Source organism: Heterocephalus glaber, unplaced genomic scaffold (genome assembly GCF_053883595.1).
Source record: "Heterocephalus glaber isolate CG9 unplaced genomic scaffold, H.glaber_assembly_v1.0 deba00001004, whole genome shotgun sequence".
In the NCBI taxonomy this organism is placed as follows: Eukaryota; Metazoa; Chordata; class Mammalia; order Rodentia; family Bathyergidae; genus Heterocephalus; species Heterocephalus glaber.
The window spans coordinates 6520557-6538879 of record NW_028258179.1 but is presented as its reverse complement, the minus strand read 5'-3'; the positions used below and the strand labels follow the sequence as shown (position 1 = coordinate 6538879).

The 18323-nt window shown below is 41.6% G+C and overlaps 1 protein-coding gene across 14 annotated transcripts in view; it reads right to left on the bottom strand.

The window, feature by feature from the left end:
- Positions 1–292: 292 nt before the first annotated feature.
- Trpm8 (transient receptor potential cation channel subfamily M member 8) overlaps positions 293–18323 on the bottom strand; it is a 139834-nt gene continuing 121803 nt past the window's right edge. For all 14 annotated transcript variants that reach the window (XM_087209479.1, XM_087209473.1, XM_087209474.1 and 11 more), the window contains 4 exons: positions 13484–13583; positions 12403–12436; positions 4970–5061; positions 293–2246 (listed from right to left, as the gene is read on the bottom strand). In XM_087209479.1, coding sequence (XP_087065605.1) covers positions 5011–5061; positions 12403–12436; positions 13484–13583 — 185 coding nt within the window. In that variant the 3' untranslated portion in view covers positions 293–2246; positions 4970–5010. The remainder of the gene's footprint in view (positions 2247–4969; positions 5062–12402; positions 12437–13483; positions 13584–18323) is intronic.

The following is an 18323-nucleotide window of genomic DNA, read 5'->3' as shown; positions in this document are numbered from 1 at the left end:
TCAGTGCCTGTGCTATTTCCATGAGCTACACTGGAAGTCACGATTTAACTTAACAAAGCCTAGGGAGTAACAGTGCAGAAACATCCGGCAGAGAAGCAGAAATGGAAACCCTTACAAGTTCCCTGCCTAATACAAGTGAATTCTGAGCAAATGTTCAAGACTCTAGGGTCAATGGGAGAATCTCTTTTGCCGCTCAAAGTGGGGGTACACACAGGCCTATTTCTTATGCCAGCAGAAATACCAGCCGTGGAAATATGAATACACACACAAATTCATGACACTGTCCTCAAGGGAGTTTTAAATATAATTTACTGATTTAATTCAAATTCCCCATTTGAATTCAGAGCAAGAGGTTGAGACTGCTTCTGTCTCTGTACAATCTAACAGACCGCCATATTTTTTTCCCTGCCATATATATTTTTCCCAATCCATGTGAAGAAGACACCACCTTCTTCCAGGTGGTTTTGGAAACAGCAGGTATTTTAGTTGCCGTGGTGAAATGGAAATGACATTCCCTCTCACAGAGAAAATTTTGAGCTCTCCATTCATGGACCTTTTTTATCATGTAAATTTCATCCCCTCCACGTTCAGCATCTGAAACTGTGAACTGATGGGCCCTATTGTGTAAGAGTCCCTTTTAGGCCATTCTTAGGGTTAAGTAGAAAGGAACCTTTTATTTGTGTTCATTCCCTGCAAATGTCAAGAAGGATCTGAATGGCCCTTTCAACTCCTGCCCAGAAAAAAATGAAAATAGACTTTTTGGGTAATGCTTTTGTAGTTTTTCTAATTAGATGTTCATTTAATAGCTTGCTTCTAAGACTCCTTTCTTCATCCACTGGTTTATAGTCTAGTCAAAGCTGGAAAACTAATTTAAATTGCTGTCTGCACTCCAAGCACTTTCCTGAGCTCAGATAACACCAGTTCCAAAGAAGGCCAGGCCAGAGTGCTCAGTAAGATACCGCTCCAATTCTATGTCAACACAATATCGAAATAAGCACATTGATTTCTTCCTAAGCTAAGGATTAAATGCAATATTTTATTTTAATAGTTGTAGCTTAGTGTATCTCATATCTTATGCTCAAGTTAGCAATTCCTATTTGCTATACATTTATGTAAAAGCCTTGTAAGTGGTTTGATAATCAATAGATATTCCTTAGAATCTAGCCTTGGGAAGTTTTCCCAAATGCAGAAAAAAGATTTATGCACAAGGACGTTCATCCTCAGGCCAATGGAAACAGACTTCAAATGATCAACCTTATGGAAATCACAAGAGGTTGGATATTATGAAGTTATTAGTATAATGTTTAAGAATACTGGGACTATAAACAAAACATCTTTAATAAAATATTAAATGAAAAAGCTTATTAAAAATTGTAGCTTTAGTAGGATGACACTATGTAAAAAGTTTTAAGGGAAGTAAAACTAGAAAAACCTGGGGTTGGGAAACATCCAGAGATGTGTGGAGGGAATACTTTAGGAAGGAAGGGCTGTTTCTGTTCTTTCTACATCCCTGTGATGCCTAATTTTCTACAATATCTCTGTATTCTTTTTAATGGGAAAAATAATAAGAGAAACAAAAGCACCCAAACACCACCAGGGTGCCTCTCAGGTTCTCTGGGTGACTTTCACATAGTTGGGAGGAGGGTGATCCCCAGGTGCTCCTGGGGAGACCCAGAGGGGAGGTCACTGCTCAAGCACCTCCCTCCACAAGTGTGAAGCAAGATGGGAAGGGAAATACTTTCCCCCCAAAAAGGAGGATCCTTGTGCCCTGGCGTGTTTTAGAATCTGGCCCGATTTGGAAGTCTTTTCATATATATCAGTGTATTACAGTCCCATAATACAAACAGAAAAAACTAGAGAATCAACTGGAAATGAGCAAAATAACAACACAAGAATAAAAGCATGTCAGGGTCTTATTTAAATGTCAAAGATGTTCTTCTGTTTGATGCTTGTGTTAAAAGTAAGAAAGTTAAGGGAGAAGGAAGAAGGGAGAAAGACTTAAACACCCAGCCCTCGGGACAGGGTGCCAGACAGGGACAGTCACAGATGCCTCCTCTGTGGAAACACACAATAGAAATGCTCTTCCTTTCCATCTTTTGCAAGTGTGAAATCAGTCGCACACTTTGTTCACAGATGTGGACACGCTGGGAAGACCTAAACACCATCCTCAGTGCATCCAGGGACCTGAAAAATTCTCCTTTAGTAGTCCATGGCAAAATTGTTCTTTAGCATTTGGCTGACATCACCTGTGAAAGAAAGGACAGGACACTGTTAGGAAGAGATTTCACACTTGCATCCTTAGGCAGGGTGTGGTTTATTTAAAATACTGGGAAGAGCTCCAAGTATACTCCCAAAACTCAAGAGATTTGCTTTTGGCATGGAAGTGGCCCTGAGAATGCTTTGCTCAGAAAGATGCACACTCTGGCCAGTCTGCCAGTGTGAATCTTGTGAGAGAGCTTGGATGGCCAAGGCTGAGCTCATTCAACTGGGGTGAAGACCCAAAATGTCTCTGAGCACTTTATTTACTCTGTGGTTTCTGCATAAATAAATGTGAGTTGGTAATAAAGTTAAAAGTTGGAATAATCCATCAAAATGAGGTTGTGTGATAACTCTCAAAGGAACAAGTTCAGATTCTTTCATTTTCAGAATCTAAGTACAGCAAATTCAAGAACTGGGGGATTGTTGTGTAGGAAGAAAGATCTACAGGGGCATCAGCCTCCCTGCACACTCAACAGTCCTCCTTAAGTACAAAGAGAAAACCAGTGGCTGAGCTCACCCTGGATTCTCACTTCTTTTCTCACTCGGTGTGGGAAAGAGAAAGAAGTAACACAATGGTCTGTTTATTCCATTGTAAGCGGCTGGATCAAAGGCAGACTCAGGGATGGAGATGGGAGAACTGGACAAGACCTGTCCCCAGGGTCAGCTTCCTGCCTTCCTCCCACGTGTGCCAGGTCACATTCACCAGAGGCTGATGTTCTCTTCCTTGGACACGACCCTAAGGAGAGATGACTCCCCTCAGCCCTCTCCTGGAAGAGTAATTTTTTAGTGGCATGTAGCCAGTTGGTTATAAAATTGAATTTTCAGTGACCTTCCTAAAGATATGAGAAACAGAGAATATATAAAAAAGATCTCATATCTGGAAGTAAAACACTCAAAAGTTGGACTTACTTGACAAATTCTTTTCTCGAAAGATTTCACTGGTTAAGAATGCATGAGACCCATGTTTTCTTAGATGGTTATTTTGCCACTGTCTGCTTGCTTGGAGGCGTGCACACATACACACCGCACACACTGGAAGGGAGGTAACATCCTTCTCCCCAGCCACTTTTGTTCACCAATTAATTAACTCTAAATATATTAATGAAGGTCAAAGGCTAAGCAAAGGGAGGTATGTAGGAAGGAAATCAGCCCATTTGCCCATTTTACTGAAGTCAACATATTTGAAAAAGAACAAGAGATGAGAAGATCAGAGGGTTTGAGGGGTAGAGGTGCATGTCTGAATTTGAATCTTTTCTGATTATTACAATGCTTTCATCACTTTTAGATTTTTTAATTATTTTAAAATATTTTATCTATTCCTGGTTACGTTTTCTATCTTTTAGCTCATGCGTTAAGCAAAATGATGAGTGTTTCGAAATCCAAATTATAATCTATCATAATGTTTGCTGTTGTCTTCATGAAGCACCACTGTGTTGAACTATTTCCTCCCCGAATACAGCGGGCTTCTGTGCTTGGCTTTCGGATTGCATCAGATGTGCATCGATCTTGCTCTGACAAAAACATCCTCCATAGCAGAGGACTTTCGGCCCTGATCTGTGACTGTCATTCCCTCAAGGAAGACAGCCAAGTGACTATAGAGTGAAAGGGGTGAAAGGAGCTCAGTGATTTCCCCTGTAGCACAATCACTCCACCGAGGAAGAGTTTGACGTTCAAACACTTAATGCACAGGCAGCGATCAGCCCAGGGCCCTCGAGGTCTGGGTTCTCAATTGTACTCAGTAAATAGTAATGGAAAGAGGGAAGGGAGGGAAGGAGGAAGAGAGAGTGGAGAAGGAATTCTCATTGTGTTTCCATTCTTTGCAATTTGCTTTCCCAGAAATCTCTAGGTGAGTGGAATGCCCATTGCTGTTTTTTCTTAACTCCTCGTATCCCTAACAGCCTCTTTGATGTTTGCTTTCAGGCTTCATACAGGTAAAGGGGAAACACAATTAAAGCAAATTGTCAGATCCTGGAGCAAAGCCTTGAGCTCAACTTTAATTGAATTACATCTTTACTGTACAAATGAGCTACTGCTAAAACCTTCAAATGTCTCACTGAAACAGTTTTTGTTAGTAAAAAGGTGGTCATCATATATGTGTGCATCTCATACCAATAAACACAATAATAAATTATGAAACTAGGGTATACTTTTTAGGCACCAATCAGTAAAGATACCCATGACGTAGTCTTAAGGAAGCAAAAAATAGCAGGTCTTAGAACAGTACGACTTTGTTTCATTTATGTCATAATGGTTATGTAGGTTTTAAGAGCTTTATACAGGCCCTAAAGGCTTCTTGCAACCCCTGGCTGACAGTGCGGAAGGAAACAGGAGGAGGGGCTTCCACATGATCATCTATCTATCCCTGAATTATCTGAATTTTTTTGGCACAATGGACTATTTTCAAACCTGATAACATATAAAAATAAAATAAGTAAGAAAATTATCATAATTTAAAAACAATCTTGAAGCCAGAGTATTGTAAGTTCAAGTCCAGCCTGGGGAACTTAGTGACTTAGTAAGATCCATCTCAAAACAAAAAATAAAAAAGGGCTGAGGCTATAGCTCAATGTGAAGGCCCTATGTTCCATCCTCAGTACCAGGAAAGAAAGTAAAAAAGACAAAGAGAAAAAGAAAGCCAGAAAGGAACAAAGGCAGGCCAATTTAAAATATGTAAATTTTTAGAGCAAAGAAAAAAATTAGAGCCACTTACCTTGCTACAATTAGATTTTTTCCATGACAGTTCATGTCGTTTTACTTGATTTTCATAGCAATCTCCTTCAGGAGACACTTGAGATCATTAAGCTTAGAAAGATAAAAGAACAGAACTGGTCTGAAGTTCACAATTTCCAGGTTCAATTTTTAAAAGATTGCTCTATGGCTTTTCCATGGAACAGACATGCATATTAAATAGCAAACAAAGCACATCTGGGATAGGACAGAATAACAGCGGCATGTGATATCAAGCTCTGATTATTGCTTAATTTCTGAAATCATATCATTAGCAATTAGTAAGCCAATTAGTAAACCAACTAATATTAGCTTAACTTACATGTAAGTCACTAGTGGTTCCCTCATAGAAATGACAGGTTACAATGACAATAGAGTAATATATGAAAATAATAATGTTATATGTAAATGCCATAATAAAATTATTAGATATTAATAAAGCTTTGTTTTATAAAATTATAATACTAACAATATATAATACCAGTAAATCAACTTCTTGCAAATGAACAATCTTGCTCCACAAATACATACATACACAAATAGTATAAACCCTAAAGCATAATTTAAATAAAAGGTACCATGAAGTTATTCTTGATGTATGCATGTTTCACAAATTTATCACACAAGATGCATAAACTCATGTTAAATTACACACCATACTGACATACTTGATAAAAGTTCATAGACATAATATAATTTCTGTGAGGCTGGTTTCCAACTTGCTACACCACTCACCCAATGTAAAAAATCTGTATTTAAATTGGACTTATTTCCAGTAGCAACCTCTTCCTTTAACTTAAAACATCAGGGTGAATGACTTAATGGCTCCCTAAATAAAGAAGACACAAGATAACTACTTACAGACTTAGGTCAGTTATGAGCAACTTTGTTTTCTGGTATAATGAGAAGGAGACATTTTTTATCCTGCACAGGGAATTTTATTAATAGTAAAATGGCTTTAATAAGCAGTCTAAAGTCGAACATAACTCTTAAGAGTAAAATAAATGAAATAAAGAATGGAAAAATGGTAGAAAAATGAACAAAACTAAGAGTCGGTTTTGTCAAAAGATAAACAAAATTCACAAACTCTTAGCAAGACTAAGGAAAGAAATCCTCTTTTCCTACTATGGTTGTGTATTGGATTTTCCCCTTCCATGAACCAGGGGTTACCCCAGGCTGAGCTTTCCCTGCATGCCAAAAAGAACCAAAGTCAACACCAGAGCCACGGTTAAACAAGAGCCACAAAGCCATCTTCCAGGATAAACAAGTTTCCTACATGAGGACTGTCTGGTCACAGCTCACAGCCATATACTGCGCCACCCAGCAGGGACAGTAAGTACCCCTGGCAGGCACTACGCAAACAGCGCCTTCACTGAGAACTCACCTTGTCTCAAAATACATGCAAACTACCGAGACTGAAGCCAGAAGAAATATGAAGGCTGCACAAGCCTACAACAAACAGGAAGAAAGAATGGGCATAAAAAACTTCCTAGCGAAGCTAGCCTAGGAGGGGTGGTGTCATGAAAGATGAGCAAAGACCAACCCTCCCCAAACTCTTCCAAAAGGTGGCTGAAGGAGCATTTTCAAACTCGTTCACTGAGGCCCCCATCACTCTTGTCCCTCAGTCAAAGATGACTACGACAAGGAAACGGCATTATCCTGGTATGTAAGAATGGTTTAACATAGGAAAATCAATCAGCAATAAACTATATTAACAACAAAGACCAAAAATCTTGTGGTCAGCTCAGTAGATGTGGAAAAAGCAGCTGACAAAATTCAGCTATCAAAAAAAAAAAATTCAGCTATCTATCATGATAAAAACACACAAAAAAGGAACAGCAAGAAATTATCACCACACAATAAAAGCAATATATGAAGGAGGAAAAAACTAGTATCATATTCAAAGGGGAAAAGCTAAATCTTTTCCTTTACCATTTGAAATGAGAAAGGATTCCAATTTTCACTACTGGTATTCCAAATAGTACTGGAAATCCTATTAGAGCAACCATATTATACAAAGAAATAAAAGATATCCAAATCTATTTGCCAATAATCATGTATGTAGATAAGTCAACGATTACACACACACCCACCCTGCTGGAAACATTAAATTAATTAAGTAAAATTTCAGGATACAAAATGAACATACAAAAATCAGTGACATTTCTACACACTAGCAATGAGTGGTCCAAAAGAAAAATGAGGAAAACAAGCCCACTTATGTTAGTAACAAAAAGAATAAAATACTTAGTAATTAACTTAATCAAAGAAGTAAAAGATATACATCAAGTATTAACATTGATAGTGGAAATTTAAAAAGACAGAAATAAATGGGAAAGCATCTCATGTTTACATATTGGAAGAGTTAATATTGTTAAGTGCTCCTAATACACAAAATGATCTATAGTTTCAATGTAATCCTTATCAAAATTTCCAAAACACTTTTTACAGAAATAAAAAAATCATAAAATTCATAGAGAATCAAAAAGATCCTGCATAGGTAAAGCAATCTTTAGCAAAAAGAATACAACTGAAAGTATATACTACCAGATTTCAAATATATTACAAAGCTATCATAATCAAAGCAGTATGGTACTGGCATAAAAACACACATATAGACCAATGGGACAGAACTCAGAAATAAGCCTATGTATTTAGTGTCTGATGATCTTTGACAAGAGCACCAAGAATATACAAGAAAGAAAGAGTAGGCTCTTCAACAAATGGTATTGGGAAAACTGGGTCTCCACATGCAGAATGAAATTGAACCTGTATCTCACACCGAATACAAAAAGCAAAGCAAAAATAAGCCAAAGACTTAAATGGAAGACCGGCAACTGTAAAGCTGTAGAAGAAAATATAGGGGGAAAACATTGTCCTTGGTTTGCCAAAGATTTTTTTGAACAAAGTCCCAAAATCACAGCCAATAAAAGCCAAAAATAGACAAGTAGATTATAAGAAAAAGTTCTTCACAGAAAAAGAAATATTCAACACTTTGAAAGAAGAACCTGTGGAAAAGGGAAAATATTTGCAACCCATATATTAACTAGAGGTTAGTATCCAAGATATATAAGGAACTCATGTCACTCAGTAGCAAAACCACAAATAACCCAATTTAAGAAATGGGCAAGGGACCTAAACAGACACTTTCTTAAAGGAGAAATTCAAGTGGCTGACACATTTATGAAAAAAGGTGCTCAACATCTCAAATCATCGGGGAGATGCAAGTGAAACCCACAGTGAGAAACCACTCACATCTGTCAGGATAGCTATTGTCAAAAAGAAAAATAAATGTGGGCAAAGATGTGAAAAGAGAAAAGCCCCTGTACCCGGTTGGTGGGAATGTAACCTGATATCATTGTTATGGAAAACGGAGTGTAAGTTTCTCAAAACCTGAAAAGAGAACTACTATGTAACCCAGCTACCAGCACTCCTAGGTATATATCCAAAGAACTGAAATCAGGATCAGCAAGAGGTATCTGCGCTAGCACAGTCAATGTGGATTATGCACAAGAATGGCCAAACTATAGAGACACCTTAGGTGTCAATCAGTGGATCTGTGGATGGAGCAAATGTGCTATGTGCATCTCATGGGAAACTTGGCTGTGTTTTTATTATTTATTTATTTATTTATTTTGGTACTGGCCATCAAACTCGGGACCTTGTGTTTACAAGGCAGGGGGCAGAACCACTGAGCTAAATCCCTGGCCCTCGGCCATGTTTTTAAAGAGAAGGAGCCACAGGATGGTGAAGCGGGAGATTCTGGTCAATGGACACAAAGTCTCAGTGATGGAGGATGAGTGAATTCTGAGAGCTACTGTCCAGCACGGGGGCTGTAATTAACACTACACTGTAACCTGAATTTTGCTGAAAAATAGGTCTATTTTTCTTTTTTGTTGCTGAGGATTGAACCCAGGGCCTCACACGTGTTAGGAAATCACTCTACCTTGATCTATATCCCCAGACTGAGCAAAGGTCTTAAATTAAGTCTCTCCACACACACACAGCACACAAATAGAAGTTATGCAGAGGTGACAGATATGTTAATTAGCTAGGCTGGATTGTGGTCATCATTTTGCAATTTATACATGGGTCAAAACATCAAATTATACACCTTAAGTAATACATAGTACACTGTGTCAAGGATAGCTCAATGAAGCTTTTTCAAAATGAAGTTAATTTAAAAGGAAAAGAAAGGACTCCCAAAGCTTGCTCAAGAAACAAAAGATCCAAAGATGATGGCAAAATTTTATGAGTGTAAAGGAGAGGATATTTTTGTTGCTCGAAAGAGGCAGTAAGAAAACTCAGGAGAGATACAAAAAGGGGAGAGTCAGGGGACAGGCGCGAAGGGAAGAGAGGCAGCGGACAGCTTGGGGTGCCCCACCGTCTGCCCCAATTCCGCCTACACCCAAACAATATGTGGTGCAGGTGGTGTCTGGGGGAACCTAGAGAGCGTTGAGCTCCACAACGAGGCAAATGAAACAGCCTGCGAGCGCTTCTCCAGCCCCCTGGAGACCACTGGCTTCTACAGGTGTAGGAACAGACTTCAATTACGATTTTAGTTCTTGATGACTCCCTAGGCCACCTTCATGACCCCAGCAAGGTCTGCCATCCCTACTGACAGTGCTGGCCACCCTAGAGCCTAGTGCTTAAAGCTCTAGGTCCACAAACCACTCAGCCCCTGGGAATCTGGGCAGCTCAGCCAGGGTCTCCTCTTCCCCAGTTTTCCTGACCCCAGGGCAGGGCATTTCTCAGAAGGCTCAGGCTCCTGCCATGTTCCTTTCTTCCTGCATCCACTGTGGTGCCCTCCTTTGACACTCTACATGTCCCCAAGTAGGGACAGGACAAAGATGTGGCTTGGAGGAGCTTTAGTCCAATCCCTAAGTTGGCTTTCCATCAGCTCCCTCCAAAGTCACCCCAAATAAACCAGAAGTAAAGACAAAACAACAAAACACACTAAAGCAGACTGTTTTCCCTACCAGCACAACACTTGGCCCCTTCCCTAGGATCTCTGTCCCCTTAACCAGATTGTTTAAGCCCTCAATACTGCCACTCTGACCACTTGGAGGGCTCTGCCCCCAGAGAACCCCAGATCTGCTCTCCTGGGTTCTAAATCTCTCCAGAGCCTCCCTTTGCATGGACAAAAAATCTAACTCTATACAGAGGCATTTGAGCTCCTACACAGAACTGCCCAGTCTCTCTGTGTCTTCCCACTCAGCTCCCCCCGGTCCAGGCTAGCCCACTTTGGCCACTCAGAACAACCCACACTTCTCCTGACCTAGGGCCTTCAGAGCTACCCATTCCTGTTCCCTCCCAACACAGACACAAGCAATGTGTTGAGCACATACAAGATACTGCATAGAAAAATCACTTCTGCTGGAGCTGGGATTTAACTCAGTGGTTCCTCCACCTGCCTTGCAAGCATAAGGTCCTGAGTTCAATCCCCAGTACCATTAAAAAAAAAAAGAAAAGAAAGAAAATCACTTCTGCTATTCACTCCTATATGATTGAACTTGAAAAATCCTCCTGTACCCAGACTATTTAAGAAAAAGTTCATCCATAAAGTTCAGGTGCCATGTCTGCTTTGACAGATTTAGCCCAATGCCTGGCAGGGAGTGGCCTACACACAGATTCAGCAGGCAGTATATTTTAATAAGAACACATGATGTAGAAAACAGTGATTATATCATGAAAGGTTTTATGTATGTCTAACATAAATATCAAATCTTAGAATCCTGTCTCCTATTGTTTTTTCATGTATTCTCTCAAAAATTCTTTGAATCTTCTCTAACCTTTAAAAACATCCAGCACTTTGTTTTTCTCTCTCCACTGATTAAATATACATCCTGACATGATTAGTGCAGTCACTCGATGCTAATGACACAGAGGTCCTCCCAGTCCCTTGGTAAAAACCAGCAACAATAACCTCAGAACTAGAGAACCTGTAACAAGATATGTACTGGTATGCTAGAGTGTCACTGTAGATGGTAGCAAGACCTCCACTGGTATGATAGAGTGTCACCAAAGATGGCGGCCACCACGTCCTCCTCCAGGGGCTGGGCCATGATGACTCTGTTGGAAGTGATACTTTGACAGCTCTAGGCCTCACCTGGAACAGTACTGGTAGTTTCTTTTGTCATTCCTGGAAGCCAGCCACAAGACCAGCATGCTGTAACAAGCCTGCTCATATACAGAGGCCCCAAAGGATGAGACACCAAGAGGGAGGGAAGAATCCTGGGGAGGAACATGAGGTCCATGCCTGGAGCCCAGCTGGGGACACAGGAAGTGGAACATCCTGGCTGGGCCCTTCTCAAACTCCTGACCCATACATCTTGAGTAAAGTGCTTGTCAGAAGCCACTAAAGGGTGGAGCACTTCATTAGGTGGCAATAGACCACCAAATTGTGACTAATACATTCAGCGGTTGGCACATAGTGAATTATCATCCTGAAGGTTTGGCTCCACATACAAAGCAGGCAGTTGCAGAGGAGAGGGGCTTCGAAGAGCAGAAGGAGGGAAGAACCACCCCAGAGGAGCAAGAAGACCCTGGGCACCAGGCACGGGCCAGAGTTCTGGTCACTGATGTGCTGCAAGGGACCCTGAAGGTGAGGCCCATGAAAACACAGTCTTGATTTTTAAAATTATTGGCAAAGGACAAATAAATAAACAAGTAATTGTGTTGGAAAAATTTTCATGTTAAAGCTCAGCGAAAAGCACCTTTCATTCATTCAACAAACATTTGTCCCTACCATGTACCAGGTACTGGGTGCTGGAGAGACGGCCACACCACATGGGATCCTGTCCAGCCATCAGAAGATACAACGCACAGTAGGTGAACGTCACCAATCAGAATTCTCCAAATACTCAGATAAAACAGCTCATATCACCGGCTCCTCGGAGCCGGGGAGGCATCTGGTATTTACGAATCGATTGTAATTTCTGCTGAACTCATGATCATTTCTGGCTACATGTGCCCAGCACGTACAGGTGTGTTTGTGCCTGCAAAACACCCTCCAAATTAAGTAGATACCAAAGCAGACTGGTATCAAAGACTCATCTAGTGGTTCACAGGCTCCCACACAGCTCCTCTGAGCTCTCTGGTGGTTCCCCATAATTGCAAACATCTTCATCTGCTTCACAGCAGAGAGAAGGAGAGAGCCTGGTTAGACACAGAGAGGATTCACCAATCATGGACGTGGCGCTTCCAAGGGGCTGGAAGCAGGGGAAGCCATTGGTCCCAGCCCCTAGCTCTTACCTGGTAAAAGAAGAAAACTGCATATGGAAAAGAGTCTTTTCTATTTTTTTTTTTTTAACAATTAACTTCTTTCCCTTTTTAACTGTCACTGTGGACTTCTAACTGAAAGCTCAAAGACCCTGGAGATTTTTGTAAATCCCCGAACTATAAATGGAGCCATACCTTTGTATCCAGTTGTCTAAAACGATGCCTCATCCTGCAGAAAAATTATAGAAAGAGTGAGAGAGAGAGAGAGAGAGAGAGAGAGAGAGAGAGAGAGGCTGAGAGAGGGCTCACTGCCCTCATTTCAGTCTCTAAGGGGCAGAATACGGGTCATTTTCATTTCTAGCTCAATCAAGAGCCAGCTGCATTCACCTTTTGGATTGTTTTTCTAATACCCAAACACAGCAGAATGCCTTTCTTGTCACAATTAGTAGGACAGCAAATAAACATTGCCTCTCCTGCTGGGCGGGATAAGAGCATTTGCAGGTTCTGTCCCCCTCCTGCTCCATAGTCTCAGAGCCACTTTAATAGCATGTGGGACCTAACAAAGGGATTCCTTGCACTTATACTTCTTCACGGTTTGCTAGAGCACATTTTGAGGTATGTTTTGAACCCCCCAGGAAGATCAGCAGCTGTCTGTGAAGACTGCTAAGCTTCACAATGAGACGAGCATGCTTTTATAGACTCCATAACACGTTACTTGGGGACCACCTGGAGAATTAGCTGAACCTTAGCCATTTCTGTAAGATGCTTAATGACTATGTTTATGAATCGCGTGGGCATTTACAACAACTCCTTGCAATGCAAAAATGATGTTCAAGACTGCAGGGAGAGCTTACGGCAGATCAGTCAATGTATGTTCCCTCTTCTGGTCTCTGTACTTCGGCATCAAAGTGGTAAACAGGTGTGTGGCCCCTACAGCCATCTGCCCATGACCTGTGGAGCTTCCTAGAACCCACCTATGCAGCAGTAGCTCTTGTAACCTGATTCTGTGGCCTTCCACTGTAGGCTCCAACTACCTGTTTCTCCCGCAGGAACCTGAGAGACAATCAGGGTAGCAGGGGATGGCTTTTCCCTTCTTGAAAGGCTGGCAAACACTAGGTGTCTGTCATCTTCAATTGCCTGGGGACGTCGACATGGCCCTATGGCTGCCCCCTGTGGATGCTCTTTCCAGAGCATGCACAAATGAACTGTCTATACTCTCCTCCCAGCTTACTATACGAAGGGGGCTTTGTGAAGCAGAAACGAGCAACCCACATACTCTTCCGAGTTGTCATTGGCTTTCGTGTTGATCTTGACGAGGTAATTTTCCTTCATGACACCCTCCCACGCCAGAGTCTCATTGTCCTCATTTTTGAAACCTTGAAAAATGAGAAAAGAAAGATATTCAAATTGTTTCATCTACCTCTTGCTTTCTAAATCAACACCTGCTAGGCATTTTATGAGACCCTGGAACGAGAAGAGTTGGATTCTGCCCTGGCTGATCTGACTGATGCTACTTATCCATAACGGTGTGGGGTTATGTGATATTAATGGCTTTCTGGGTAACAATAAGAATCAGCTCCTCATATGGAATAAGCACACAGTCTTTATTCCAAATAGAGATCAGTTCAAATCTTGTCTCTGTGTTTTATGACTTAGCAGAATCATTCCACTAATGAATTTGGCTCTCACATTTGATATGCACATCCTCCTTTTCTACTCTGATGACATAAAAATGCTGAACCATTCATTTGGATAATTACCAATAGTTTCCCGACAGGCAACCTAAAACTGCGGCAAGAGCTTTGGAAGAGAGGAACCTGAGGATACTGTTCCTGTCCTTGTCAAACACACAGTGTGGGTGTGGATCTGAAAGAAAATTCTCACCCCTAGTCTTTATCTTTCATCTAAGCCAGGGCAGGGTGTTAAACTGGCCTGTGGCATATTCCAGTGAGAGTGTTAGTTCAGTTTCTTACAATGGCAGGTGAGCAAAAGAACGGACTGTGGCTCCAGCCACACTGCAGGCCCTAACGCAGTGGACATCTAATGGCCTCCTGAGTCCACCAGTACAAGAGAGCACACGTTTGTGCAGGTGGCCACGTGGAACAGACTTACGTAGCTTTTACTTTTACCATTTAAATTTATTCATTCTCATGTTAGAGTTTAGAAATTACAATATCTTCCTGGATATTGCATTCTTCATTGTATTCTGGATGAAAAGAATCAATTGAGGGTCAAAGAATCAATAGGCAAGTGATTGGATTTAGGCAAACCCCATATAAGCAAGTTTCTTTTAGGGAGGGGACGGGGGATTGAAGCCAGGGGCACTGTACGACTGAGTCACATCCCACCTCCAGCTCCACATTTTTTGGAGACAAGGTCTTGCTAAATTGTCCAGGCCAGGCTCAAACTTGCAACCCTCCTACCTCAGCCTCCCAAGAAGCTGGGATTACAGGCGTGTGCTAGAACACCCAACCACATGTATTTATTTTTAAATGGTGGTGATTCAGTTTGCAAAATAGTTCTTAACCACATTTAAAAAAATTATATTGGCTCTAGCAATGTATTCCCAATGTCTTTTCTTCAAATTAAAATATATGTGGAAGCCCATGAGGAGGAATACTTAAAAATAAACACAGAAAGATGGAAGCTCTTGAGCACAGAAGGGGAGAGAACAGGAATGACAAAGGACCAAGAAACACTGGCCAAGCTCTGTCACAGTGAGAGAAATGCGAGCTGAAACGATGACAGAGCATTTTCACTGGTCATGCTGGTACTGCCCGCACTCTTCGTTGGAGAGGGTATGGAGAAACAGGCCACCTGCGAGACATGAAAAGTCTGCCCATTGTTACAGCTTTGGAAATTGGGGATGAAACTGCAGGGGAAAGGGAACAGGCAGTACACACCCTGTGCACACTCTTCAGCTAGAAATTTCTCCTCTAGAAATAACTCAAAGAAAAATGATGGAGGTGCTCGAAAAGAACACCCATAATTCTTTATCACATCCTATGCTAATAAGAATCAGAACAACTTTCATGTTTATCAACAAGGGATTCATTAATTATTGGTACAGCCATTGGCTACACTATTCCACAGTTAAAAATTAGAATATAGATAGATCAGACAATTAGAATATAGATATATCTAATGTAACATATAAGATACATTCATGAGTATTGAAAATGTTTATACTATACTAGTAGTTAAATGAACAAATTAAGTTCTGAGTATGCATGCATAGAGCAATCCAGTTTTTACACAGCCAAATAAGAATGATAGGGAAAATGCCAGAATGCTGACAATATTTATCTCTTCACTGATTACATGTGCCCACACCCTTTATTTGTATATTTCTGTATTTTTCAAATTTTCCATAATGAATACAGTTTCCTCTTTGAATCACACACACACACACACACACACACACACACACACACACAAAGATGTATTTTATAAAAAATGCCATTACTGGGTAGCATCCTTTTTATAACTTGAAGATATCCCCAAACAGGTACCAAAAGTGAAAATCTGAATTCTGCTCTTCTAAAAGTTATCTGAAGAAGCTTGCATTTCCCTCCAAAGACAGGTAGTTTTAAAATAAATTACACTCTTGACTTCCCCATTGTTTGGAGGCAAATGCAAAGCACATTTAGGAAGTGAACTGCCGGATGGAGCCCCGGGTTTCTGAAACTGATTATCTCCAAAAAGGGTGGACAGGCAGGTAATGACCAGGCCCGCTGGGCATCTGCTCAGACTCACTCTTCGGTCACCACCATGCCATCACGGGACCTTCTGGCAACTCCACTTCCCCTCTCTTTCTTTGTTCCTTCCAGAGAGGAAGAGCTGCCCAAAGAGGAGGAATAGAACAGTTCACTCTGTTTCCACGACTTTCCCAAGGGCTCATGTGGCAGGCAGGTCCAATTTGCATCATTTCTTTCTGAAACATCCATCCACTCCTTTCCATTTGCTGGCCAAACTGGGGGGATTTGTGCCCATTTTAAGCTCATAGCATGCTTAATCATTAACAAAGCTTGGGGAGAATGTAGTGCATTTTATTCTGTCGGCTCAACCTGACCCCAGATCTGGAAGGTTGATTTGTCTTCGTTACACACTGAGTTTCCGGATTCCGCTGATCCCGGGCTGAGTGAAGGAGAATCCCATACAGCCCCTCTGTCACCAGTGCCCAGCAAGACCTCAGTGCCCATGGGCTCTTCATCACCTTAGAGGGTCATTTATTTCATTTCCAAATGGCACTAATTGCTAGACATTCTTTTTTCTTTATACTGAGTCAAAAATCTTCCTCACTGAAACTTTTATCCATTGTTTTTTTTTCTCTTGGCCCATTTATAGCAAACTTATAAGCCTTCCTAAAGCACGTATTGGTCCCTTTGGCCTTCTCTCGGGCCCTATAGATATTCACCTGTAACATGATTTCAAGACAGAACCTGGGACATGTCATTAAGTGCCTCAGATGTTTGGATATGGTCTTTGAATATACAAAATTCCACATCTGAACTTCCAATCTTCATCCCTGGTATAAAGATTTTTTTTGATTCCTTTAGATAGAAACGGCTCATTTTGTCTTCCAAAGCAGAATGATGGAGAGTAAGACAGCAACCTGTCCTGATCATCAAAACACTTTCTTCAAGAGAGGCAATTACATGTGTGATTGCTACTGACATCCCCAAAGTGACATGTCAGAAGAGTTGACTGTGAAGACTGTTTAAACTGTGACAAGAGCCAGGAGTCGTAGGCACATGTACATTGTGAAAGCCAGTTGGTAGAAGCTTAGAATTTTAGGGAGGGGACAGAAGTAGGTTAAGACCAATATTTAAGGTCTAACTTATGGGCATCCTGCCTCCATTTCTATATAAAGAACCTCACAAAGAATGATGGTTTTTGACGAGTTGGTTTTTTTTTTTAATTGCCACCAATTACCATTTCTAAGTTACTAAGACTGATATTTTCATTTTTCTCAATCATCAAAATACTTGGGATTCTAGGAAAGAGGTAGGAAGAATGATCGGCCCAATATGGAACATGACCAGGGTGGTCATCCTATCAGATACATGAGGAGAAGGACCAGAAAACACCACCACACCCAGAGGCCACTGGAAGACACAAAGCCCTGAGGACAGCAGGAAAAGGCATGGACTAAGAAGAGAAACTAGCTTATCCTGGAAAAACTGAATGTGGAAAACAGAACAACCTAAGCATATTCCCTTAGTCATCTGTACTGGATTCTCCCTTAGATTTCCCATGTCCAATTCCCATTCCTTTCCATTTAACAAGGACTTTTCTTTTTCTCAGTAGCGCTCCAGTGGGGGGAATCATCTTAAAATTCTTGCCTCCCCAGCACCCTACAATGACTGCTCTCTTCCAAGTCACAAGAAAGAGCATCAGGATTTGAGGGGCAGTTTTACCAAGCAATCTAAGGACCCTTCCACACTGGCCTTGGGAGTTCCTTTACCCCCTTCATATTGAAGGAGTGAGCTCAGTCATCCAAGGGGCACTGGGATGCACGTTTCATGACTCTTGTCACGTTAGTTCCACTGCTGGGTCTCTTGTCTACATTTTCTTTCCTGGGGGATTCAGAACCACGTGAGGCATGGTGGGCTGGGCGGGGCTGGGGCCTGAGTGGCTCTGGCTGGGGGACACACCCGCCCAGGTCTTCTTCCAGCCTCTCTGCGCCCTGACTCCTCTCTCCTCTCCCTCCTCCCTCTAACCACTCCTCACAGCTGACACCCCACACACACCCCGAGTCCTGGCCCCAGCCGCTCTGTCTGGCCAATGCCAATTCGTCCTCTGAGTCCTTCTAGAAGGTCTCCCTTGCTCCATTCCTAGAGTTTCTGTCCTCCCAGCAGTTACCCCAGCACCTTGTATATTCTCTAAAACTGCAATTCCAACGCTTTTCAACTAAGGCTTTTTAGTTTTCCTCTTCATCCCTCAGTCAAAGGCACCTAGCTGAGGGCACAGGTGGCTTCTGTTCCACTCAGCGTTGCATCCACAATCCCTGCCTGCTACATGGCAGACATGTGACAGGCATCTGTTACCTCAGCCAGTGCTCCCCAGGACCCCTTCCTCCCTGTGTCACAAGCTTCCCAGGTGCTCCCTGTTCC